The 26,606-nt window shown below is 37.1% G+C and overlaps 1 protein-coding gene across 1 annotated transcript; it reads left to right on the forward strand.

The window, feature by feature from the left end:
- Positions 1–1,688: 1,688 nt before the first annotated feature.
- Positions 1,689–26,606, forward strand: ERICH2 (glutamate rich 2). The gene is given in 11 exon segments (XM_067026271.1): positions 1,689–1,753; positions 6,367–6,397; positions 6,606–6,654; positions 6,846–6,882; positions 9,024–9,120; positions 12,501–12,525; positions 12,527–12,569; positions 15,467–15,654; positions 19,072–19,129; positions 25,692–25,763; positions 26,412–26,606. Coding segments are annotated over 8 exon segments (621 nt in total). The 5' UTR covers positions 1,689–1,753; positions 6,367–6,397; positions 6,606–6,654; positions 6,846–6,866; the 3' UTR covers positions 26,534–26,606.

The following is a 26,606-nucleotide window of genomic DNA, read 5'->3' on the forward strand; positions in this document are numbered from 1 at the left end:
TTTCTTTTCTAAGATAGATCTAATCATATGATTGTTATTCAGAGCCTGGTTTGCTTTCCATTGCCTACTGGTTAAAATATTTAGCACATGGCAATAACTTTTAAAATTTGATCCCACATACAAGAAGCAGTTAAAGGAAAAGAATCTATCAAGGAAATGCACATAAGCAATATGTAGACAGATAACTCCAGAGTGTGGTGGAATGACTTACCACCAGGATAGGCAACATCTACTGCCATTCTCTAACACACGGCAGGAGTACTCTTCCCATCTACTGACTTGATCTGGACTTGGTTAAATAAATGCCACCTTCATTGTGAAGCCTGACTCAGTCTTGCCCCACTGCGGGTAGAATTGATCACTTCTCACTCTGTGCTCCCATGGTCTATGTTAATTCTAGTGTTGTAGCTCTTATTACATGACAGCAGGTATGTTAGCTTCTTCTGGTTTCAAGGAGTAGGAGCTGTATTAGTCAAGGTCTCTTGGTTTCAGATGACAAAACTCCAGCTTGTTTTGGCAAAAAGAGAAATCAGTTGGCCCATGGTAAAGGCAGAGGTTGATCTGGAAACAGGAACTCAAATACCATCAGGAATGTGTCTGTATCTGTCTGTCTTTGCCCCCCCCACACACACTCCACCCCTCCTCCGTCCCTGTCCTTCTCTCTACCTCATCTCTTCATCTCTCATCTCTGATTCTTTTGTATATTCTGCTTCACTCAGGCCACTTTCTTCCTGAAACCTAGAACCATGGCAGTTGAAAGCTCTACTGTCATATTCTCTTACCTTTGTGACAGTTCCACTTGGAAAGCCCTCAGCAAAAGGTGTGGTGAACTTAGCTTGGATCACAGCCTCAATCCTTGGTTCAGTCACTGTGTTAGCTTATGAATTACCATGATGAGTCTGTGCTAGGACAGCACTGCTCTTGTTTGTGTTCAGAGGGGCTGGATCTGTCAACCACATAAGGGGGGGATGAGCTATAGGCAGACAATACCTTATTCTAGGGATGTTTGTAGAAATTAAAATACGTGGCGGAATATAGCAAACCCAGAAAATAGGCCTCAGAACTGGATTCTGGAACTTGAAGGTTGTTCAGGGATAGTTCTGTTGACTGTACTTTCTCCCTCTATCTTTCCAATTCTGCCTCCAATGCCTTCTGACTCTCCCTGGGTATCTCCAGTGCATGAGCTCAAAAAAGAAGGGATTTGACTGATCCTGTTTGGGCAGTAAGGAAAAATTACATTGGAGCCCCTAGAGGGAAGCATTTAGTATATTACTTTGAAGCTTGGTCTGTCCCATATATATAGGAAGTTAGTACTTTGTTTCCCCTATAAAATTCTGAGCTTCTCCTATATCCCCAGAGCTTATCACAGACATATCTGATACATAGTAGGTGCTCATCAAACGTTTGTTTTAAATAAACATTGAATACTACATGAAGGTTAGGAGTTACCTGTGTTGCTCCTATTACCACCCGGATTGTTGAAAGACATCAGGAGAGTCTGCCCATGTTCCAAAAGGCAGAGGGTGTATTTGGTAGAGAATCGAGGGTCGAAGTGCTGATTAAATGAATGTTGTGATGTTCACATTAACCATAATCAGTCGTTATGAATCTACAAGGTGTGCACTTACATACTGTTCTTTCTGGAAACCATGACTCCAATTTGAACAGGTACCACTGGGTGGAGAAGAGAATTGAAGTAGCACAAGGCCAACATAACAGCTCACATGCCTGTAAGAGGTGAATAAACAAAGAGGTGGGTACAAAAGGTATTGCAAATTTTACATCGCATTTTTAAAATAGATAATACATTTATTTTCTTTGAAGTTCAAGAGGTACAATGGATGTAAAGTTAAAAACTCCCTCCCACCCCAGTCCTGCTACTATCTCTATTTCCTCCCCAGTCAACCAATATTATCAGTTTCTTTTATGAAAACATTTCCTTTCAGAGACATTTTTTGCTATTAATACTCATTTGAAAAATACATAGTTGTGCAATGGCCGTACCTTTTTCTGACCAATTATCAGTCTCTGCTTTAACTTTACCTGTGTTCTCAATTACTCTCCTTTTTCCCTGGAGTCAGTGATCTTTCTAAGCAAGTATCATTACTTTAGGGCTTATGTGATTAATTAATTACTTAAAAGTCCTTAGAGCTAGTCTGCTTGTCTCAATCGCAATAAAGCCTCCTTTTTATTTCCCTAAGCGATCTTAATCAGCCCCATAGGGCAATGTCCCAGTTTTTCGTTTGGATAAAACATCAAGTTGTTTCTACCATGTCCCTCCTATGTGCCCGGCACTGTGCTAAACTCTTTACCGAGATCATCCTATTTAATCCTTATAATGATCCAATGAAGTTGGCACCATTGTGATCCCTGATTTACAGACAGAGGAACTGAGGCCTACAGAAATTAACTTACCCAAGCTTACATGGGAAGTGGCAGAACTGGGATGTGAACCCAGTGTCTTTACTCAGGAGCACAGCTCTTTTTTTTTTTTTTTTTTTTTTAATTGAAATATAGTTGATTTACAATGTTGTATTAGTTTCTGGTGTACAGCAAAGTGATTCAAATATATATGTGTGTATATATATGTATATGCACATACATACATATATATATATTCTTTTTCATATTCTTTTCCATTATGGCTTATTACAAGTTATTGAATGTAGTTCCCTATGCTGTAGAGTAGGATCTTATTGTTTTTCTATTTTATATACAGTAGTTTGTATCTGCTAATCCCAAACTCCTAATTTATTCCTTTCCCTACTTTCCCCTTTGATAACCATAAATTTGTTTTCTGTATCTGTGAGTCTGTTTCTTTTTTGTAAATGAGTTCATTTATATCATGTTTTTAGATTCCACATATAAGTGATATCATATGATGTTTGTCTTTCTCTGACTGACTTCACTCAGTGTGATTATCTCTAGGTCCATCCATGTTGCTTCAAATGGCATTATTTCATTCATTTTTATGACTGAGTAATAGTATCCCATCATATATATGATGGAATATTATATATATGTTATATATATATTATATGTAAATATACATCTAATATATATATATATATATATATATATATATATATATATACATACCACATCTTCTTTATCCATTCATCTGTTGATGGACATTTAGGCTGTTTCCATGTCTTGGCTATTATAAATAGTGCTGCTATGAACATTGAGGTGCATGTATCTTTTTTTTTTTTTTTTTTTTTTTTTTTTTTTTTTTTTTTTTTTGCGGTATGCGGGCCTCTCACTGTTGTGGCCTCTCCCGTTGCGGAGCACAGGCTCCGGACGCGCAGGCCTAGCGGCCATGGCTCACAGGCTTAGTTGCTCCGCGGCATGTGGGATCTTCCCGGACCAGGGCACGAACCCGTGTCTCCTGCATCGGCAGGCGGATTCTCAACCACTGCGCCACCAGGGAAGCCCCAACATGTATCTTTTTTGAATTAGAGTTTTCTCAGGGTATATACCCAGGAGTGGGATTAGCTGGATCATATGGTAGTTCTATTTATAGTTTTTTTAAGGAACCTCCATACTGTTCTCCATAGTGCCTGCACCAACTTACACATTCCCACCAACAGTGTAGGAGGGTTCCCTTTTCTACACACCCTCTCCAGCATTTATTATTTGTAGACTTTTTCATGATAACCATTCTGACCAATGTGAGGTGATACCTCATTGTGGTTTTGATTTGCATTTCTCTAATTATTAGCGATGCTGAGCATCTTTTCATGTGCCTGTTGGCCATCTGTATGTCTTCTTTGGAGAAATGTCTATTGAGGTCTTCTGCCCATTTTTGGATTGGGGGGTTGTTTATTTGTTTTTGTTTTGGGGCCATGCCTCACAGATTGTGGGATCTTAGTTCCTCGACCATTGAACCCAGGCCCTCGGCAGTGAGAGTGCAGAGTCCTAACCACTGGACCACCAGGGAATTCCCAGGTTGTTTGGTTTTTTTAAATATTGAGTTGTACAGGCTGTCGTATATTTTGGAAATTAATCCCTTGTTGGTTGCATTGTTTGCAAATATTTTCTCCCATTCTGTAGGCTGTCTTTTTGTTTTATGATTTCCTTCGCTGTGCAAAAGCTTTTAAGTTTGATTAGGTCCCATTTGTTTATTTTTGCTTTTATTTCTTTTGCCTTGGGAGACTGACCTTAGAAAACACTGCTATGATTTATGTCCGAGAATATTTTGCCTATGTTCTCTTTCAGGAGTTTTTGGTGTCAAGTCTTAAGTTTAGGTCTTTAAACCAGTTTGAGTTTATTTTTGAATATGGTGTTAGGGAGTGTTCTAGTGTCATTGATTTACATGCAGCTCTCCAGCTTTCCCAATACCACTTGCTGAAGAGACTGTCATTTCTCCATAATATACTCTTGCCTCTTTGTCATAGATTAATTTACCTTAGGTATGTGGGTTTATTTCTGAAGAGCCCCATCTCTTGAGTATTACTCAGTACTGCCTCCCAAAGAATTCAATTTTATGAAAGGAGATTAAATGAACATTTCCTAGGTAATGATAAAGCTAGACCTAGCAGAGACTGGGTTTCCATCAAGGGCTGGGATCTGCTCATCCTAGGTTTTTCTTTACCAGGTGAAAATGGGAGGAGAATTTTATGCACTGATGTTTCATCCAGGTAAAGGGTAGAATGTAGCAATCCATAAAGACCCTAGAGCTAGAAAGGAAAGGAAATCTCTAAATATAAAGGGGAGACCCAGACATACGGGTACCCACAGAATGTGGGCATCTGTGGTATTGAAGTACCTCTCAGGAGTGGCCATCTTAGATTTCTTCTGTTAAGATCTTATTTGGTTCATTATTGCATTATTTCAGCTTCTGAGCTCCACTGCTGTAGAGAATCAAGAGTAAAATCTTTTATTTATCCTAGAGTTTGGTCTTCTACAACTGTTTTTCCCAAAAAGATGCCTTGCTTTTCTGATGGACTTTAGCTCTCTGTAAGCTTCTCAGAGGGATAATCAAATTAATACATATATAATGTCTGGCTTGATCAGGGTTCTCCAGAAAACAAAGCCTAAGGCAAAAGTTTGTGCACTACTGCTTTATTCCAGAGTGCAAATCAGTGTGAGGGAGACACATTTAAAAAGAGAAAAACTTAATGCAAATAAATGAAGCTTCTCTTTTATTGTCTACAGTTTTGGTCCTGAATTTTATATTCCAGAAATCCCTAGGTATTACTACTTACAATTTTTAAAGCCTGGCTTGGGGTATGGGGACAAGTGTTAGGGGAGGAGAGACAAGTGAATTATTACTTATGAAAAATTTAAGTGTGGCATCTCTCATTCACTAAAAAAAAAAACCTTAAAAGTTGATTTTTCTCGGGCTTCCCTGGTGGCACAGTGGTTGAGAGTCTGCCTGCCGATGCAGGGGATATGGGTTCGTGCCCCGGTCTGGGAGGATCCCACATGCCGCAGAGCAGCTAGGCCCGTGAGCCATGGCCGCTGAGCCTGCACGTCCGGAGCCTGTGCTCTTCAGTGGGAGAGGCCACAACAGTGAGAGGCCCACGTACAGCAAAAAAAGTTGATTTTTCTCTTTACAATTAGAATGAAATTTATCCAGGTATATAAAGGGCTAAGTTATAGGGAAAACAGTCTATATAGACTAACTTTAAAAACGTACATATTCAAAGAGAAAACATTGTAAGTATTAATAAACTCATAAGGGAACTTATAAGAATTATATTTTTAAATGCATCTTTGGAGAAAATCAAAGGTTAATTTCTAAATGCATTTGTTGAAATAATATTTTATTAAAAATAGTGTATCTTGAAATATCATGGAAAAACTTCTAGTTCTGGCTAATATACACTCTGTAAATGTGTTTTTAATAAACGGATGAACTGGAATGTGGCAGGTAGTTTGGTTTATGTGTTGTTTTGCTTTGTTAAAGTGGGAGGGAAAAGCAGTGTTGTAAACATGTGCCACACTGAATTTATGGTTTCTGGGGTCAGCTCAGTAGGAAAGGGGCACCTTAACCTGCTGTATTGTATTTGGATCCAGATCTAGGGTCCAAGTTACATAAACCCAAAAAGGTAACAGAGAATTAGAGGCTAATTTAATACATCATTTTTCTAACATGCAAAATTTTTCCTATAGCTCTTTTTATGTAAACGCCAAGGTGAACGGGGAAAAGGGGAAGCATTAATTTCTCTAGGCTTTTAAAAAATCTAATTTCATAAACCAGAAGAATGATGTTTTTCACTTAGGATGAAAGTAATGCTACTAAAAACAAAACCAAAATACATGCTTACTACCCTGCTGACAGACCGAGTTCTGCATTCTATTTTATTTATATTCTAAATTTATACAAGTGTTTAAATAAGTAAATATTTTGGTTTCTTGCAGGAATCATCTAGACAAGACAGAAGCTATAAAGGTAAGAGTATATAAATTAGTTTTTAGAATGCTTTAGTTCTATTTTACCATCAGTTTATATAGTTTTGGAATAATTGGCTTTAGTATAAAATTACATTTTAGCCTAGATAATAGAAATGTTTATATAAAGGTTATGAATAAATTATTTCAAATACCTCAAACTAAAATAATACTGGTAATGCTAGTTTTTATTTCTGCTTCTCTTTTAGGCACCAAAATAAGGACAGAATGGCCAATTGCTAGTGTTTGATGCAAAGGGTAAATGATTTATTACTTAAGAAGATAGTCTACAGGAATGGTTGAGTGTGGTTGAAAGACTTAGCAATTAAATCCTTTATTATACTGTCTGTCACTCAAACAATGCCTAAATATTTGCCAGTCAGGAATTTCTATTGAGCACATCACTACTGATAAAATACTGGGTTGATTTTTTTTTTCTTCTCTTTCAGAAAAAGTGATGATTGAACCAAATGAAGCAATGTCAGAGTAAGAAGATGTCTCTGGTTATGCATCTGATCTATCACATGCCTTTTAAGCAGTTAGAACTAGATAATGCAATCATTTGTCACCCAATTAAATTTGAAAGTCCAGAAATGCATGGATTAGCACTTAGCTTTTGCTTCAGTCAAAACAATTGTTACTTAGATAAGAGGACATTTAAAATGAAAACTGAATTTTGATAAAAATGTAGTGATATAGATAATATTCAGACCTACTTTTTAAATGCTTTAACACCAAGTATTCTGTATTTTACTTATATAACTTTCATCGCTTATTCCTGTTTCACTTTGATACTTGCTCTCTTCTTTGAGAATATCATTTTAAAAGAATACTTACCTTAAAATCAAACAGATTCTTTGTTTACTATGAGAAGAACCATTACTACTAAATTAGGAAAATAATCACCCTAACTAGTTGAAGAGATTGATATTAAAAAAGAATCATAGTCCAGTTTCAATTTGGTAACTAAATATTAAGTACCTGCTTTGTTCAAGGCACTGATTCTGATAATTCATCAGAGCCCTTCCTGATATGATAGTCTCCTCTCCCCTGAAAAAAAATTCAATTATTTATTCCATGAAAAATTACGCTTTGAAAGTTGATTGTAAAACACATTCATGGGGATCAATTATTGATAAATTGGTAGGTGCCATTCTAGTGGGATTCTATTCAAATTGATACTATTTTGAATTAGTCTGAATATTATTGGCTGGGAAAAATTATACCTTATGCAACATATATTTCAATTTTCATACTGTCAAAGCTAAAAATTAAAATTAGGGTCCACCTTGACTTTTGTTGTAAATTATATATTAAAGATGTATTTTTATACTAAAGAGAAGGTAATGTATTACAGATCAATGACAGAGAATCTGTGCTTCTTTCAGATTAAATGTTATAGACAACCAGAAAAAAAATAAATGCCCCATTAAGTATATTCATCTGGATGTAATTATATATTATATATCCTATTACATGGTTGAATATCTTTAAATTAAAAATCTAAGAAAATTTTAGTAGTCTTTGAGGGAAATAGGATATAACTTTCAGTAATACTAATGGGAGCTAGTAGTCATTAGTGAAAATAAATTCTATCATGTCTATGAACCCTGATGTTCATTGGCTGTGATAAGCAGTGTTGGAACTGGAGCAAGGGGTAACCCACATCCTGAGGTAGTTAAGACCCAGGAGTAAATCCAATGCAGTCTGGGCCGAAATAGAAAAGCAGAGTGACGGCCTGTTCTCTTGATCTCATTAATAATTGCATCTGTTTATCAAACTGCTTTTTGCAAGGGCAGTATGATCATGTTCCCTTCACTTGCAGAGAAGAGTTTGGGTTTGGGTTTGGTTTAGTTGTTGTTTGGAGTAAGGGAGAGAGGGATAGGTAGGTAGCCAGTAAGCTTCACAGGTGCATGGCTTTGTTACCTCAGATACTCCACCCAGAGGTGAAGGTAAACAGAGCCAGTCCTGGAAAAAAAAGATCAAGTAGGAAAACAGAAAATCATGGGGGACCTTTACTTGAGGAACAGTGTGACTGACCTACAGAGTTGATGGATTTTCTCAGTATAGCTTTACATTCCACTCTCCACCCTGCTTCTGGCTCCATAGTCTGACAGGCAGGGTAATTTCCCAAAAGGTCCTATCCAGGTTGGATTAGGGAAAACTAGAAATTTTCTTTCCCCACCAGTTCTTTGCCTTAATCTTCTGATTGATTCTTCATTCTAATCCGAGCCACAAGGAGTGTGTGAACTTTATAAACCAGGAGTTTCAAACTTCTCTGTACCCAAAGCCCAAATAACTCATTTCCGTTTTTCCTCATGGATCCTCTCTGTCAAAGATTTTGTCTACCCAAAAAAAATGGCACTTAATTAACAAACTATTTTCAGCAGTAAAAGTAAAGTATGTCTTTAATGCTGGACAAAGTGTTATAGATGTTGGACCTTTGATCTGTTGGTTTTTCGTCAAGCCTTCAAGCACACATAAGGATGTGAGGGGAAAATGGGTAAAGCAACTCAACTCTTGGAGTCTGAAAAAAATTGCATCTATCGGTTATTCCATAATCGTATATTTTATCTTTTCTAAAATGTATGACACCTTATTTTTTACTCCCATTTTTACTCTTTAAGGTAAATGCCTCTTTGGATGCAGACCAACATTGGCAAGCAAACTTTATACCTCACCAACACAAGTCTCTCTAAATGTAGCGAAGACAGTCTCAGAAAAGTAAGTTTTAATTAATTTTGTTTTTAGGCTCATGGTTTTTTTGGGTTTTTGTTTTTGTTTTTGTTTTTGTTTTGACTGCGCCTCGGGGCATGAGGGATCTTAGTTCCCTGACCAGGGATTGAACCTGTGCGCCCTGCAGTGGAAGTGTGGAGTCTTAACCACTGGACTGCCAGGGAAGTCCCTCATGTTGATAAATGTAAATCATTTTAAAACAAAGTTTAAAATATAAACTTTAAAAAATTATTAATTCTAATAGAAATTTGGGGACATTTCATAAATATGCCTAGTGTGCTTAACATACTAATTAATTCTAAACCTAGGTTATCCACCCTCTGGTGTAAATATGTTCCAGTGGGATATCTAACTTGACTAACTCTCTAACCTTAGTCGATACTAAAGTAAATACTTCCCATCTTCCAAAGTAAAAATTTGAATCTTTCCTCAATTGTAATTGTATTTAAAGAAAATATATTTTAGAGTATACTGGTTAAATGGTTAGAAGCATTGTTATCATAAGTAATGTCACTTTCTCAAATGAAGTCAACAGATTATAGTTGAAGAGCAGGTTGGAGTTTGGTCCTCTGCTTCTTTGAGACTGTATACAAGATAGACTTTATATCAGAAAGTGAGCAGAAAAGGAATTCGCATTTTACTGTTAAAATGATGATTTGGTCACTTCTCATATGTATTTTTATGACATGTTCACTGCTTCTCAAATAGTAATATCCTATTTATCTTCAGGTCATTGAGTTTGTTGGCTTCCTCCATGTTAGGACATTAAGATTATTAAAGGCATTTCAAATTATTCAAATATCCAGAACTAGACTAGCTAAATTCCCTTCTTTAGGCATATAACTTAGTGAATATATAAGTACCATATTTCATAGATTCTGAAGCATGCATATTTTAACATCTCTACTTGACAATGCTTTTTCTTTCTTAATAACAGTATGTCTTATAATAAATAGGTGATATCTTTGGATGGACCTAGAGATTATCATACTAAGTGAAGTAAGTCAGACAGAGAAAGACAAATATTATGTGATATCACTTATATGTGGAATCTAAAAATAATACAAATAAACTTATTTACAAAACAGAGACAGACTCACAAACCTAGAAAACAAATTTATGATTACCAAAGGGGAAAAGTGGGGAGGGATAAATTAGGAATATGGAATTAACAGATACACACTATTATATATAAAATAAACAACAAGGTCCTACTGTATAGCACAGGGAACTATATTCAATATCTTATAATAACCTATAAAGGAAAAGAATCTGAAAAAGATACATATATATATGTGTGTGTATATATATGTATCTGAATCACTTTGCTGTACACCTAAAACTAACACAACATTGTAAATCAACTATAGTTCAATTTTTTAAAAAAGAGGAAGAAAAAATGGTATCTTAGATTCAATGAAATACTGGAATTCGTGGCTGGGAAAAGGCAGTGAAGTCCTCCTTTTATCTAGATTAGATATTAGAGCGTATGAATTCTGGTAATTACTTGTGGTGACCTTTGGCATAATAGGACTCTCACCATGCTAGAAACTGAACACTTAAGTGACTTCTCAACTTTTCATGTGTAGGGTTTCTTCTTGGATGCTCTCTTTCACAATTAGAAAATCAAGGAGGGCAGAGGTAGAAATGTAAATCATCTTTGCTTTGTATTTTTCATCAACAGAGTGGAGTTTTGCTTTAGCAGCATATACTGGGGAAGTGAAGATTCCATTCCCTCCCATAGTATTAAGAACATAACAAGCTCTTCAGCATATTTGTTAAGCACTGTGCAAATCACTAACTTAACTACTAATGTTCTAGATTCACATTTCAATAGGGATAAAACAGAGCTACCATAACTTAGGGGAGAAAATAATAACACTTTACATCTTTTTATATCTTTCCATGAAAACTAGAAGTTGAATTTTTTAAACTCAGTAAAGGAGACATATTAAAAGAATCACATTAAAAGGAGATATAAAAAATGAACTTGGGGGGCTTCCCTGGTGGCGCAGTGGTTGAGAATCCGCCTGCCGATGCAGGGGACACGGGTTCGTGCCCCGGTCTGGGAAGATCCCACATGCCGCGGAGCGGCTGGGCCCGTGAGCCATGGCTGCTGAGCCTGAGCGTCCGGAGCCTGTGCTCCACAACAGGAGAGGCCACAACAGTGAGGCCCACATACCACAAAAAAAAAAAAAAAAAAAAAAAAAAAAATTAACTTGGGGTTATTTTTCCACCAGCATGGGTGCCTGTCTTTGTAAACAGAATGCACCACACAAGAATCCTCTGTCTCAGTGTGTTATCTGTTGACAAGAGGTATCAGGCTTGAAGGCTAAAAGAGAAAATTAACCCATTTTTATCTCAGCCATTTAATGTAAAAGCAGACTACTTTGTATTATGACCAGGGGTTAATATTAGTGTTGGACTCCATAAGCATAGCATTTATTTTTTTTAATTTAAATTTATTTATTTATGGCTGCATTGGGTCTTCATTGCTGCATGTGGGCTTTCTCTAGTTGCAACAACGGGGGTCTACTCTTCGTTGCGGTGCGCAGGCTTCTCATTGTAGTGGCTTCTCGTTGCAGAGCATGGGCTCTAGGCACGTGGGCTTCGATAGTTGTGGCACATGGGCTCAGTTGTGGTGCATGGGCTTAGTTGCTCCGCAGCATGTAGGATCTTTTCAGATGAGGGATCGAACCCTTGTCCCCTGCATTGGCAGGCAGATTCTTAACCACTGCGCCACCAGGGAAGTCCCAAGCATGGCATTTAGCAATGGTAAGAACTGACTTACAAACTTAAAAAAAAAAAAAGAAAAAAAAAACCCTGAAGGCTAGTATTCCTTAAATAGTTTTATTCCATCATATCACAATGATATGCCAGGAACATTCAGGTAATGGATTGCTTATATACTCTATGTTAACTCTGAAAAGATTCTAAGAATCATTACACAATGACAAATGCCCAATAGAAATAGAATTTTAATCATTAATAAAACTTATTTTTAATGCTTTTCCACAAAGAAGATATTGCATTTTAGCTATTTATTGTTGGTGTATTATATTGTGTGTTTATATTAAATGTGTGTATGAACCCATATAGAACCTTAAACAGAATTGTGGCCTAGAAAAGTGTTTTTTCACTATCTACTTTAACATTTAGTAAGGAAGTCTCTTCAAAAAATATTGAAAGTAAAGTCTCTAAAGAATTTTACCGAAAATAGAGTATCTCCAAAGAGTATTGAAAGTAAAGATATAGAAACAAATCTACAGTCTAAGATATGGTCATCTTCCTTCTTAAAAGAAAGCACAGGTAATAATATTTGTTTTATTTGAGTAACTGTAGCTTCTAATTCAGCCCTCCTTCTCTAGGACCTTTGGGATGTCGACAACTCGTAGGTCTGGAGCGGGTTGTGGGAATCAGTAATTTTTCAAACTCAGGTACCGGATGATTCTGACGTGTAGTCAGGTGGGATCCATGAGTATACATTACATTAAATGATAATGATAGGGTATTCAATTTTAGAATGAATTGAAATACCTGTGAAAGCATTAACAAGTTCTGCCCATTCAACAATGGTTTACTGAGTGCCGGGCACTTGTTTAGAAGCTGTGGATATAATAGTTAGCAAATGGCCAAGATCCTTGCCCTTATGGAGTTCACATAGATAGCCAACTATTAAACACTAATAATAAACAAACACAAATAAGACAGTGACAGGTTGGGATGGGTGCTATAATATAAATAAATGCCACCTGGAAGAGGGGGAACTATCTTAGATCTAGGGATCAGGAAACCTCTCTCATGATACTCAGTGTTTGTGAATTGATGAGTTCCTATGACATCACATAAAGTTCTTAATTTCCTATTATGACCATCCCTGATGACACCAGTGTGATGAGTCGGTGAACAGGCTGGGTAGAAGATTAGAGTGGTTATGAGCCGACGGAGACTATAAAGGAAACAGGTAGATAGACTGAATAGCCCAGGCATCCCACTCTTGGAAGGACTTGTCCCTTTTGAGGATAGATAGTACCTTTTGCCTGGAGTGAGGAGTTTTCCCAACGTTTTTTTTTTTTTTTTTGTGGTACCCGGGCCTCTCACTGTTGTAGCCTCTCCCGTTGCGGGGCACAGGCTCCAGACGCGCAGGCTCAGCGGCCATGGCTCACGGGCCCAGCCGCTCCGCGGCATGTGGGATCTTTCCGGACTGGGGCACGAACCCGTGTCTCCTGCATCGGCAGGCGGACTCTCAACCACTGCGCCACCAGGGAAGCCCTGCTTTTTCTTAACATTGTCTTCTCTCAACCTTTCCTAGATTTCTTCATTTTCTTCTTTCTAACACCAGTGTTTCTACACTATTTAGAGTAGCTCATGGCCACACTCCCGTCAAAGAAGACATCTCAAGACTTCCCAGACACTCAAAGTCTTACAAGAAGGGGATGATGTAGCACAAGTTAAGGTTGAAACTGTGAAATTCATCTGTAGAGCCAAAAAACTTGGCAAGCTCAATAGTGTTTCCCAAAGAGATAATCTTAGGAAACACACGGTAAATTTTTAAAATTACTTTAATAGTAGTATATTTTAATGTGTATTAGAAAAAAATAATATAAGACCTCGTTAAGAATATGGACTCCAGAGCCAAACTGACTCCCAGATCTACCTTAATTAGTGGTGTGAAGTTGGGCAAGTTATTTAACCTGTCTGTCTCTCAGTTTCATTTATGAATGGGATAAAAATAGTACACACCTCACTGAGGTGGTGAGAGAATTAAATGAGTTAATATATGTAGTATTCAGAAGAATAATGGCATATAATATTTGCTATGATTATTATATCTTTTATTAGTACCTCCATCAGTTTTGTGGATGATAATATTTATGATCTGGTGAAATTTCTAAGTTAAAAAAGTAAATTTAAAAAAATTAAGTAAATAGTATAGGTGATCCTCTCATATGGCAAAATGGATGAAGATAGTATATTACTGAAATTTGGAAAATGTTTCAATAGCTTGTGCCATGGAGGTTTTACCTCTTAAATAGTTCTCTAATATATCTCCTCCTCTCAATCCCTATTTTAACAATAACCTGTCAACCATCTCTTTCACCTGTACTTTTTAAAGACACGTCTAACTACCTCTCTCCCTGCTCTTTTTTTTTTTTTTTTTCTGTCTGCCTTCAAATACACCTTCCACCCTGGTATCCAGGTATTCCTTCAGAATTGATCATACTTGTTTCCCTACTTAAATCTTTCATGACTACTTTGTTTCCCTACTTTTAAATCCTTCATTCTTAGGATAAAGTTCTAACTCCAAGGCCCACAAGACTCCATTATCCAGCTTGTACCCCTCTGGCTACATCTGTCACCATTTCAGCCTCAACTTTGACCCATACGCAACAGCAAAGTGCTTGTAGCTCCACACACATTCTTTTTTCACTGGTTCATGCTGTCCCCTCTCCTTGGAAAAACTGATCCACTCAGCAGGATGGGGCTCTCCTTTGGTCTCCCACGTACCTAGTACACATCTTTATCACTTGCTGCCATACTGTTTTATAATTATCCATTATGTTTCTGACTCCCCAGTAGTGTGAGCACCCTGAGGTCAATGACTGTTCATTTTTGTGTTCCTGGGACTCAACATAGTGCTGGGCACTGAGTGGGTAGTCAGGGTCGTGCTTATTTTTTATTTTTCAGTCACCTATGTTTGGTCATAGGTACTGTGACTTGACATTAAGAAAAATCATTAATAATGTTATGTAACTTCTGGTTATATCTGGAACACTTCACATGTATCTCTTCCTAATTTGTGTGCGTGTGTGTCTGTGTGTGTGTGTGTGTACAGAGAGAGAGAGAACTTTATTTTCAAGTATCCAAGCAGTCAGTGACTATTTGCCTAAGAAGAATTACTTTTCAACCTCTATAGTCTTACCTTTACTTTCCAAGCTCTTTATTTTGCATTTACATTCCTATAAGAAAAATTTAAGAAAAGTATTTCTGTGGATAGAATAGCATTAATTTCTTTTTTCTGGAAGTTATTATATTCTTTGTAAACAAAACCGTTTTCCATTTATTACAATTTCAAGCACCAAACAACACTAACATCAGCTCAGTATTATCGGTTTGGGTTTTTTCCTATTTCACTTAGCAGTTTTATTACCTTTTTTGGAAATGGAAATCAGGTAAATTTATTGCAGTGCTGTTTAGTCATGAAAAAAAATCCAGAACAGGAGGACATATTGTAAACCTGTACACTTGCTACATTATAATTTAGGAGTGACCATTTTAAATTTTCGAATACGTTTCAATATTTATTGATTAAATTATATGTATTCTTTTCTAGGTGAAATGAACGAAAATGTAGTCATTACAGAGCAGGAGAAAAATAATGAATGTTCCCTTGAGGATACTGATGATAAGTTGTCTGAATCAACAGATGATGATGAGGAGGAGGATACCAATGATGAAGATAATGAGGAAGACAGTAACCCTAATAAGGATACTCATGCCCCATTAGAGTTAATGACAGAAGTAAGTTTTACTCGTATGTTATAACTCAAGAAACTTAAAAATATTAAAATAGCTGAATAGTATATAGTCTTGCAGACTAAAAAAATAGTTAAAATATCTTTGCCCCCACACATATGCTTACCTCATTACTCATCTTTCTTACTACTTTCACCAGAGTAGAGGTGAGAGAAGATTCTAGAAGTGACTCAAAGTATTCTGGTAAAGGCAGTAGCAGGAATAAGAGAAGTTTTGGCATAAGACGCTTCAAGGACTGCTTTAAGAAAAACTTTCTACTTACTGGAGACCATGCTAGTTACTTGGGATATTTAGAGATAAATAAGAAAGGCATGACCTTACCCTTGAAAACTAACAGGCACATATTATGTATATAATGCAATTTATAATAAAATGAAATATGTGCTAGTAGAGGTGTTTGTAAAGTTCTCTGGGAACTGGGAGGATTAAGTGACTAATTGAGAAAAGAAGCAGGAGAAATGGGGGGTAATGGAAGGATTTTTAGAGGAAGAGACATGAATGGAATCTTAGAAACTTGAAGAGGGACGTGTAGGAATTCATCTGGTAAACATATCAAGGAGATGTTCCTGGCATAGGAAACAGCATTGACAAAGGCATTGAAGCCTGAAACGTCACATGCAAAAATTGTACATAAACGTTTACTGATAATTCTATGGAGAACAAAACAGTTTTACCTCACTTGTTGTGGTGTCACAGTCTACCTTTAATGAATATTACATAACTTCATGTATATCATAAGAACTTCATAACAGTACATTTTCATTTCCCCCTTCTCATCCTTTGTATTTTTGTTGTCATATGTTTTACTTATACATGTGTTATAAGCCCCACAATACATTGTTCTTTTAGTTTTAGATGGTTAGCTATCTTTTAAAGAGATTTTTTTTAATGGAAAATATCTTTTTTTGGAAGGCATTTCTGGAGTTCTTCATAGCTCTGTGTAGATCCAAATTTCTACCTGATATTATCCTTTTACCTGAAAAGCTTCCCTTACTATTTCTTATAATACAGTTCTGCTGGAAATTAATTCTCTCAGCTTTTGTTTGTCTGAAAAGTCTTAATTTCACCTTCATTTTCAAAGGATTTGATAGCTGGAGATTCTAGGGGGGGGTGCCAGGTTTTTTTCAGTACTTTGAAAGGTTGCTCCATTCTTTCACATTTTGCATAGCTTTAGACAAGATGCCTGCTGTTATTCTTATTTTTATTTACATGTATATGTCTTTTTTACCATCTTTCAAATTTTCTTCGTATGTATTATTTTCGGCAATTTGATTATGATATGCCTTGATGTGGCCTATTTCTTCTGTTCATTGAGTTTCTTGGACCTATGAGTTTATAGTTTTCACCAGGTTTGGAAAATGTTCAGTTATTAAGTCTTCAGATATTTTTTCTGATCTCTGCCCTCCCTCTCTTCATCTGGGCTACAATTATACACATGTTAGACCACCCAATATCATCTCCAAAGTCACTGATGTTCCCTTTTTTTTCCTGTTTTTTCTATATATTTTTTAAAATATTTATTTATTTATCTTTGGCTACACTGGGTCTTAGTTGTGGCACATCGGCTGTCTAATTGTGGTGTGCAGTCTTAGTTGCCCCACAGCATGTGGGATCATAGTTCCCTGACCAGGGATCGAATCCATGTCCCCTACATTGGAAGGCAGATTCTTTACCACTGGACCACCAGGGAAGTCCCTCTATCTATTTTAGAAATTTCTAATATTCTGTGTTCAAGTTCATGATCTTTTCTTTGCAGTTATAATCTGCTGTTAAGTCCATCTCCCTCCTTCTCTCCCTCTCTTTCCCTAGCCCCATATATATATATATATATATATATATATATATATATATATATATATATATATATTCATTTTAGGTATCCTGTTTATCATCTCTAGAAGCTTTCTTTAAATATTTTTGTAACTATCATTTCTCACCTCATCATGTTCATATTTTCTCTACTTTTGAGCATATGGCATATATTTATAATGGCTATTTTAACATGTTTGTCTGCTATGCTATCACCTCTGTCAACTCTAGGTCAGTTTCTGTTGATTAAGTTTTCTCCTGCTTATAGGTCATATTTTCCTGCATCTTTGCATGCCTGGTAATTTTTTACCAAATACTAGATGTTGTAAATTTTGTGCTCTTGGATACAAACTTTTGTTGTTGGACTTTGATCTGGGACAGTTGAGTTACTTGGAAATAGGTTTCTCCTTTTGAGTTTTGGTTTTTAACTTTGTTGGGAGGATCCAGGGCAACCTTTATAGTGTAGGGACACTACTAAGGCAGTACCCTGTGAGGACTCTTCCCAGTGCTCTCTGTAGTAAGAGGACCTTCCACTCTGGCTGGAGAGAACATGAGTTCTTCTCAGCCCTGTGTGAGGTCCAGTGAGTATTCCATCTGCTCATTCTAGTGATTCTTTCTCTGGCCTCAGTTTCTTAATACTCATATGCAGATCAATACCAGCCAAAGACTCTTTAATATTACTTCATGTCCCTATCTCTTGCAGAGTAAACCTAATGTACCTGCAAATGGTTCAGAATATGTGACACACAAGCAAGAATAATTATCCGAGTGTAGTCTTCTTTTCTTAATGGAGGGTGTGTAAATAACTAATAATAGAAGATCAGTAAATTGTGGAGCCTAAGTAAGTTAAAAAAAATAAACAAGAATATTTAATTCCATGGGGAGAAAATGACCATGATATGTGGTGTATTTTTTAAAAGTTACTGAATAATCCTAGTTTTTGTAAACATATATGTGTTCATTTATGGAAAAAATACTAAAATGATGATCATGGAGATGTTAAAAATAAACATCTCTAAATGGTAAAAATATAGATGCTATTTAATTGGGGACAGAATGTTTTTATTTAGCATTTAAATTTCCTACCTACAAAAATATACATACAAATATTACTTTGTAATAAAAAATGCAATAAAAATAGTCAAAGCAAAACTAGATGGTATAAGGGCAATCAATACTGGAAAATATTGAATATACATAATTGTAAATCTATATTTTTTAGTAAGTATTGTCATGTAATTATGGATTAAGTTCAGAAATAAAAGCTGTATCTGAACCAAAGGGATATTAAAGTGATTAAAGTCTTCAGAGTCTATGCCAGTTGAATCAACCTACGTATTCTCAAATTGTTCAGTAGTGTGTACACTGTGTGGCTGCAGCAAAGCAGAGGTATCATACTTATTTTGTGTGGCCTTAAATAGTCCTTAAATAGTCCTCATTAATGGCCTGATTACAGACTCAGTCCTGGAAAAACAAGTAAAAGTTAAAAGCAAAATAGTTAATCATTAATGGAATATTTTCTAGAGAGTTTATAGTTGACATTTAAATTCTCTGTGAAACTACATAGCTGAAGAATTTCTGAATGTTTTCCAGTTCCTGAGAGCAGAAATGGGCCAAGACTACTATTTGGCAAAAAAATTATGTCGGAAGAGTAAGTACAAAATACTTTTCCTTTTTCCAATCTTCTCTGTTTCCAAATACATTCCATAATATGTAAGATGGTTTGATTATCATACATCTAATGAATTCTCTGATAGTGTCTCAGTGGATCCTTGATAGTAAAAATTGGTATAAGGACTAATTTAGACTTCTAGCATAACTTTGAGTCAGATAAAATGACAGAGACTAATTACACCATTAAAAAATAAGTCAAAATCCTTAGCCTCATGATAAACGGGTTTGTAGCATTATGGCTTTAGATTCAAAGAAGTGTTCTGTAGTGCAGGAAACCTTACTTAACATGCAATTATTCCACAAATATTTGAGTACCTACATGTGCCAGGCACTGTTCTAGGCACTGGACAGATAACAATCCCACATTTGTATCTAGTTTCAGACAGATAACAAATTTATCTGTAACTAGCATGTCACAGATGATAGGTGCTATGGAGAAAAATAAAGCAGGGAAGAAGGAGTAGAAAATACTGGGAGGAAGGCAAAGCAGTTTTAAGTAGGATGGTCTAGGAAGGTCTCACTGGAAGACTAGAGCAAACACCTGAAGAAGTTGAGGGAAGTGAGTCCTGTCATCTGGAGGAAGTGTGTTCCAGGCAGGACTAATAGCAAATGTGCTGAGAATAAGCCAGGGAAAGTATGATAGGAGATGAGGTCGGAGAGCTTAGAGGTCAGGGGTTGTGCAGATTGCATAACACCTTTCACAGCTTAAGGACTCTGGCTTTTTCTCTGAGTGAGGTGGGAAACCACTGGACACTTTTGAGTAGAGGAATGATGTGAACTACCTTATTTTTCTGTCTTTGGGTTTTAGTTGTTTGACTTGATGTTCAAAATGGTGGTGGTTTTCTTTGTATTTAAGCAAAGAAAGGTTTGAGAGGTTTGCTGAGTTTCTTAACTCTGTGGGTTGATGTTTTCATCAACTTTGAGGATTTCTTGGCCATTAACCTTCAAAGGTTACCTCTGCCATATTCTCTCTCTTCTCTTCCTGGGTCTCCAATTACACATAAATTAGACTTTTTTTCATGGTGTCCCACATGTATCTTATACTCAGCTCTGTTTTTTCCATTTCTTTCTATTTCTATGCTTCAGTTTGGATATCTTCCATTGACCTGTTTTTGAGTTAATTTATCCTATCTTTTTTGCTATGTCCAATCTGCTGTTAAAACTATCTAGTGAATTCTTAATTTCAAGGATTGTATTTTCCAATTTTAGAAAGTCTAATGATTTTGAAAGATTCCAGCTCTCTGTCAAAATCCATAATCTTTTCAACTATTTTGCCCATCTTTTTCTCTTACTTCATTAGTCTTAGTTATTTTAAAGGAGAAAATGGCAACTCTACAGTTAAACTTTATTAATAATGAACTTGAAATATTAACTATTGTAGACCTGTCTTATGGTTAAAATCTTTTAGTGAAAATGTAGTGTAGGGACATGGGGTCTACTCTCCCTTGCCTCACAGAGTCCCCACTGTGGATACAGTACTTCTTAAATCATTGGATAATTTTTAAAATGGGTTTCTTGAATGCTTTAACACTACCTATTTTATATCCAAAATAATTTGCCTTGTTTAATCCTTTCAAGCATTTTTTACCTTTAGAGCCATCGAATAAAATATTTCAATCAAAACTGTTTCTTGTGGCCCACAAACAGAATTTCCAATCAGAAAGAATCCTTAGAGAGAGAATCCTGTCCAATCCTCTGTTTTTATAAATAATGAAACTGAAGCAGAGAGAGGTTAAGCAGCTTGTGCAGCCCTGCTCAGGGAGCAAGTGACACAGCCGGAACTGGAACCCCAGCCTCCTTTTCCCTCAACTGCTTTTCTTCTCTGTGTGGCTGGTATAGAAGGGAGTGATTTTGTAGCTCTAGCTCCCAGTTCTGTTGAGTTTTTCTTGTGGAGCCTAATTGTAGGAAAATTTACATATTATATTATATTTATGTATTCATCAATCATTTTAGAAAAGCCTCTGACTAAAGCTTACAAAATATAGACACTGATATCACCACATCTGTCAGTAAGTTTTGGCTGTTAGCCCAAACTGTAAACAGCAGGTGCTCAGTATAATGCTTATGGACCTGACATACCAGTGCACACGCATTAAGGGCCAGGTCAATGGGGATGAAAAAGTTCAAACTGATATATCTTAATGGGGTTATATTCCTTTAAAAACTCACTCCCTTCCTGCCAACCAGTAAATATTGAGCACTAACTCTGTACCAGACATTATGCTGGGAGCTGGAGAGAAAGCAGAACTCAGAGCACCCATGCTCTAAACCCTTTTGGGCTTGATATCAGATGTGGTTTGCACTCTTACTGTCTCATGCAGTAATGCTGTTTACTCTTTTCTGTCCATGGCAAATAGTGGTGCCTCTAAAACTAAGGACTAAACTCTAGGAAAAGAAGCTATGGAGTGCCCTAAAACAGGCACCGTGATCCAGGGAGCCAAATGGGAAAGAGCTGCTCCCAAGAGGAAGAAGAGGCTGATGGGAAATGTGGGCAAAAAGGCCCAGAGAATAGGCATAGAGAGCAGGGGTGTGCAAAGTAAGATTGGTTACCCCTGAGGCAGATTGCCAGCCAAGGATGTGAAAATTAGGAAGGCCCTGGTTTTGCAAAGCCAGGCAAGTTCAAGGAAGAACAGAGAGTTGTAGACAGACTGTTCCAGGGAGAAGGAAGTGCTAGTTCTTTGCTGCCAATAGGAACACTTGGTTGAGGGCTTACCCAAAGTCCCTCTCTGTGTTCAGAGCAACAGACAAAACAAATTTTTTTCATCTAGCATGGGCCCCAAAATATTATATGTAAATTCTTACAGCATAGATATTCTTTTTCTAAAAATTTTTTTGAAGGATGGTTGATTTACAATGTTGTATTAATTTCTACTATACAGCAAAGTGATTCAGTTATACATTTATATATATATACATTCTTTTCATATTCTTTTCCATTATAGTTTATCACAGGATATTGAATATAGTTCCCTATGCTATACAGTAGGATCTTGTTGTTTATCCATTGTATATATAATAGTTTGCATCTACTAACCCCACACTCCCAACCCGTCCCTCCCTCACCCCCCCTTGGCAACCACAAGTCTGTTCTCTACAGCATAGATATTCTTTTGTCTCTTTTTGTTTCCCCCCATCTTCTAGCTCTTCCATGGAACACTCCCTTTCTCTCTATATATATTTATAAAGTTATGCATGTAAACATAGATTGTATATTTACATTTTTATGTATTTATATATGTATATATTGAACACCTCCTATGGGAACATTAAACATACATTGTTTAATTCTTACAGCAATTCCATGAGGCAGATATGATTAATGCCATTTTACAGATGAGCAAAGTGAGGCTAGCAAGGAGAACTAATTCACCTAAAGTCACACAGCTACCCAGTGGTAAAGCTAGGATTAGATCCCAGATCTGGCTTGAGAGCCTATGATTTCTTGCTATATTTCCATTTCCTCATTTGACTAATAAGCTTATATTTCTGGTTAAGTAGGCAGAGACTTGGAAAAGAGATGCTTTTATGAATCAGTCAGATTGAAATGGCTCCTATAAGTTGACTAATATATTTTTTATTTGTATCTAAGGCAACTAGTTTCAATGAAATACTGCATCTTTGTCCCTGCAGAAATGTTTTACAAATCCATTCTCTTGAATAAAGTCTACAGTTCCTGGTGTGTTTTCTTGCCGTCCAATCACGGTATAATCGTTTGTATCTTCACTTGGCTGCAGGGCTTCCCATCCTGCATCCCAGGTGCAAATGGGTTCTTTTCTTTTTATCCTGCCTTCTAAAAAAGTTGTTGGTGAAGCCTTGGAAAAGTGGTTTTTAAATGAGACTGAAAGTCAAGAGTCCCAAGTACTTTTCTTCATTTATCTCATGATTGACTGTGAGGATTTTCTGTCAATCTTCCCATCTCTTGGTCTCTTTACCTGCAGCCCAGTCGTCTCAGGGTGCCAACACTTCTGTTCACAGGCAGCCCGAGAGTCTACAAAAATAACTTTTAAGCCTTGAAGACCTACTCTGTCAATTATAATAATTGTAAATGTTTAAGAATAATGGCCTGAAAACCAAAATGGTTCTCATCATTATGGGTCTAACACAAATACAGATGTATCTTCAGAAAAGAAAGTTCCTATAAAGTTTTCTATTTTTTTTTTTTTTTTTTTCGGTATGCGGGCCTCTCACTGTTTTGGCCTCTCCCGTTGCGGAGCACAGGCTCGGGACGCACAGGCTCAGCGGCCATGGCTCACGGGCTTAGTTGCTCCGCGGCATGTGGGATCTTCCCGGACCAGGGCACGAACCCGTGTCTCCTGCATTGGCAGGCGGATTCTCAACCACTGCGCCACCAGGGAAGCCCTCTATTTATTTTTGAGTAAAATAAATCACCCTTTCTTATTAACCTAGAGTATAATTTTATCAAGGCATAAAAGGACTGCTTCCTGTTCAGTTGTCTATATTCATTTATTCTTTTTTTTTTTTTTTTTTTTTAATGTTTTGAAGACTCCACCTCTGTGTCAGGTACTCTCTTAGGGCTGCAACAGTGAACAAGACCAACAGTCTTTCTACCCTAGCATAGCCTCCTGTCTGAGGGCCTTAGAGCTCTGTGGGCAGCAGAATCCCCAGCTCCCTGCCCCAGCCCTTCAGCCAGAAGGAGGCCACTGCACACTTAGGAGGGAACCAAGCCTTTCTCCAGGCCCAGAACCACTCCAGGAAAACTAATAATCAACACTTATTCAGCACCTACCATGCACCAAGGACTAAACGAACGTATTTATCTTTATCTATATTATCTGTTTGATTCATCAGAACAGCCTGATGTGGTCAATAGTATTATTACAGATAAGGGAACTGAGGTACAGAGGCATTAAATACTTTCCCCAAGGTGACCCAGCTAGACAGTGGCAGAGCCAGGGTTCACATCTGACAGTCTTTCTTCAGGGTCCATACCGGCCTCTGCTTATGAGCCCCGGTTGGGACACAACTCCCAGAACATCAACTGCATATGCTAAGGGCTTCTCTTGCCTTTTTACAAACCCTACTAGCCTGTCAAAGAATTTTTTATTTATCACCTAGGATGGATATTGCAGGGCTAAGTTTCAAAGCAGATACCTTTCCCTCACTCTGAAAATTGACAATTGCCCGCAGTTTTTGTTAAACCCTGAGAATAGCTGATGCCATACTCCACTCCCGTGGAATAATCCTAACTCCAACATGAAACTTTGTAAGCTGTGTTCCGAGGAATATTAGTTCAAGATTTCTTAGTAAGTGTTCCGCCAGAAAAGGATTCCATGGGGATAATAAATTGGGGAAACCACATTCTCCTCTCTGTAAGATCCATAGTAGTTATGAGCATATTAATGGCTATGTAAAATCCTGTGGTTGCTCCTTACCATAAGCTTTACCTGATTAACTTCATTAGCCTAGTTTCCCAAATGCATATTAACATCTTAAGAAACTAATATCTCAAGGAGCAAGTTGGAGAAACTCTGCTCTAGAGCGAGGCTTATTAGCTTCAGAGAAAGATTTAGACTGCTAAATTATTTTAGTCTAAGTTAAAATGTACAAACAGTCACTTTTATCAGAAGCCTTAAAAGATGTATAAATACCCCTAGAACCCTTAAAAGCATGTTCTGAGCAGGTGCACACTCATGCTAACCCAGATTGATGGTACATTGTTATATTAGGAATTAGGAAATAAAGACCTTGGTTTGGTGTGTCAGGATGAAAGCTATATGGGGTGAGGCCCTCTGAGCTATTGGGGCCTAGTTGAACCATCCACACAATTCTCTGTCTCACTCTTAGCCAGGCAAATAGCACACTTGATGTTTCAGTGCCCCCTGGGGGCCATCAGGATATTACACAGGAGTCACAACATTTAAATGGATGTTGCAGGATTATGAATACACCTCAAGGCAGGTAGGAAGAAGGCAGAGAGAGAGATCTGTAGAGCAAGATCTGAAAAAATAAACTAGTCTAGAAAACTCTGAAACAAAAGGTGTAAATCTTTCTGGCCTCTAGGACATTGGTAACATACTAACAGGCCTAAAAAAATACCTATTGATATGGTCCAAAGGAAAGATGACACACTCACATAAAGGATCAGCAAAAAGGAATAAATAGCACTTAAAAACAATGGGTCTGATGAAGAGGTGAGAGTGCTGTTAAGTAGGCGATGGCTAGGGTGTAATTAGTAAAGTCTCCATGTCTTGTGGGATTTGTACCTTGTTTGGGGAATGCTTATAGTCAAGAAACACTTTGGCTACAGGCCCATGAGGGGGATGCCTCATAGTGATAGAGATTTCCTTCTTTGGACAGGAGGTAGAAGCTAGAATGAGGATTATTTCCCTTACAAAGCACCTAAGATAAGTAGAACATTTTCTCTATTTGCGCTTAGATATACCCATGGTATAATTGTTGGTGGTTTTGCTTTGTGCATTTTCACTTACCCTCATTGACAGTTTCAGTCTCATTCTGAAGAGGATGTTTGCTGAAACACTTCGAACACTGATAACATGCATTCTGTTGTCCATTTTCAGTCCTAATCTATGAACCAGAAAATCCTGAGGCCAAGGAGTTTTTCTCACTTATTGAAGAAATGCTGCTGATGGGTAAATTTAAAAATTGAAATTACTTCTTTCTCATAGAACTATGAGCAGTCACTATTTAAAAATCCATTATCCCAGGAGATTGGCAAAGTACATCCTCAGGAAGTGGTTAAGAAAAGGCTAAATGATCATCTTGGATGGTTTCATGAAACCGGCTTGTCCTCTGTGGATGGTCAAGATGACTCCCTTTCCCCTGTGGGGTGGAACTGCTCAAGCAAAGCAGGCTCCCTGGGCACAAGGTATTGGGCACTGATAGAGTCCTCAGAGTGAACAGAACCTGCTAATTGCACCAGGCACTAAAGGGATTGTCCCGCAGTTCCAGGCAAAGCCAGTACCCTCTAAATCACCCTGAATCTCACTTTACTCTTATTCTATTTAAGTAAGAATTAAGTTGACAGTAGTAAAAAAATATGTTTATAGACCAATGTTTTAAATTTATTTTAAATCCACAAACATCTTTATGCCAGTAAGACTATGTTCTTCTTTGTACTACTGCTTTGACCCTACAATGCAGTTAGCAAACTTCAGCTCAGTTCTCACATTCCAAAAATACGTATTTCTTAGTGGCGGGGAAAACAAGGAGAATTGTGATTTTTTCAGGGTAAAAATATTAAGAAACATTTTAAGCAAGTCTCTCCCTTTCTGTGGCAGAGAAAGATCAAAATCTGGAGGAAGATGATGAAGAGAGTGAAGAAGACAGTAGCGGTGAGAGTGCAGGGGAGAGCAGTGAGGATCCAAGTGAAGAAAGCTCAGATGAATGTGAAGATGCGTGATGACAGTTGCTGCTGTAGATTAATCTTCATGTATGTTCATTACTGTATACTATGGAAATATAAAGAGAGCTGC

This window comes from Kogia breviceps, chromosome 2 (genome assembly GCF_026419965.1).
Source record: "Kogia breviceps isolate mKogBre1 chromosome 2, mKogBre1 haplotype 1, whole genome shotgun sequence".
Taxonomy (NCBI): Eukaryota; Metazoa; Chordata; class Mammalia; order Artiodactyla; family Physeteridae; genus Kogia; species Kogia breviceps.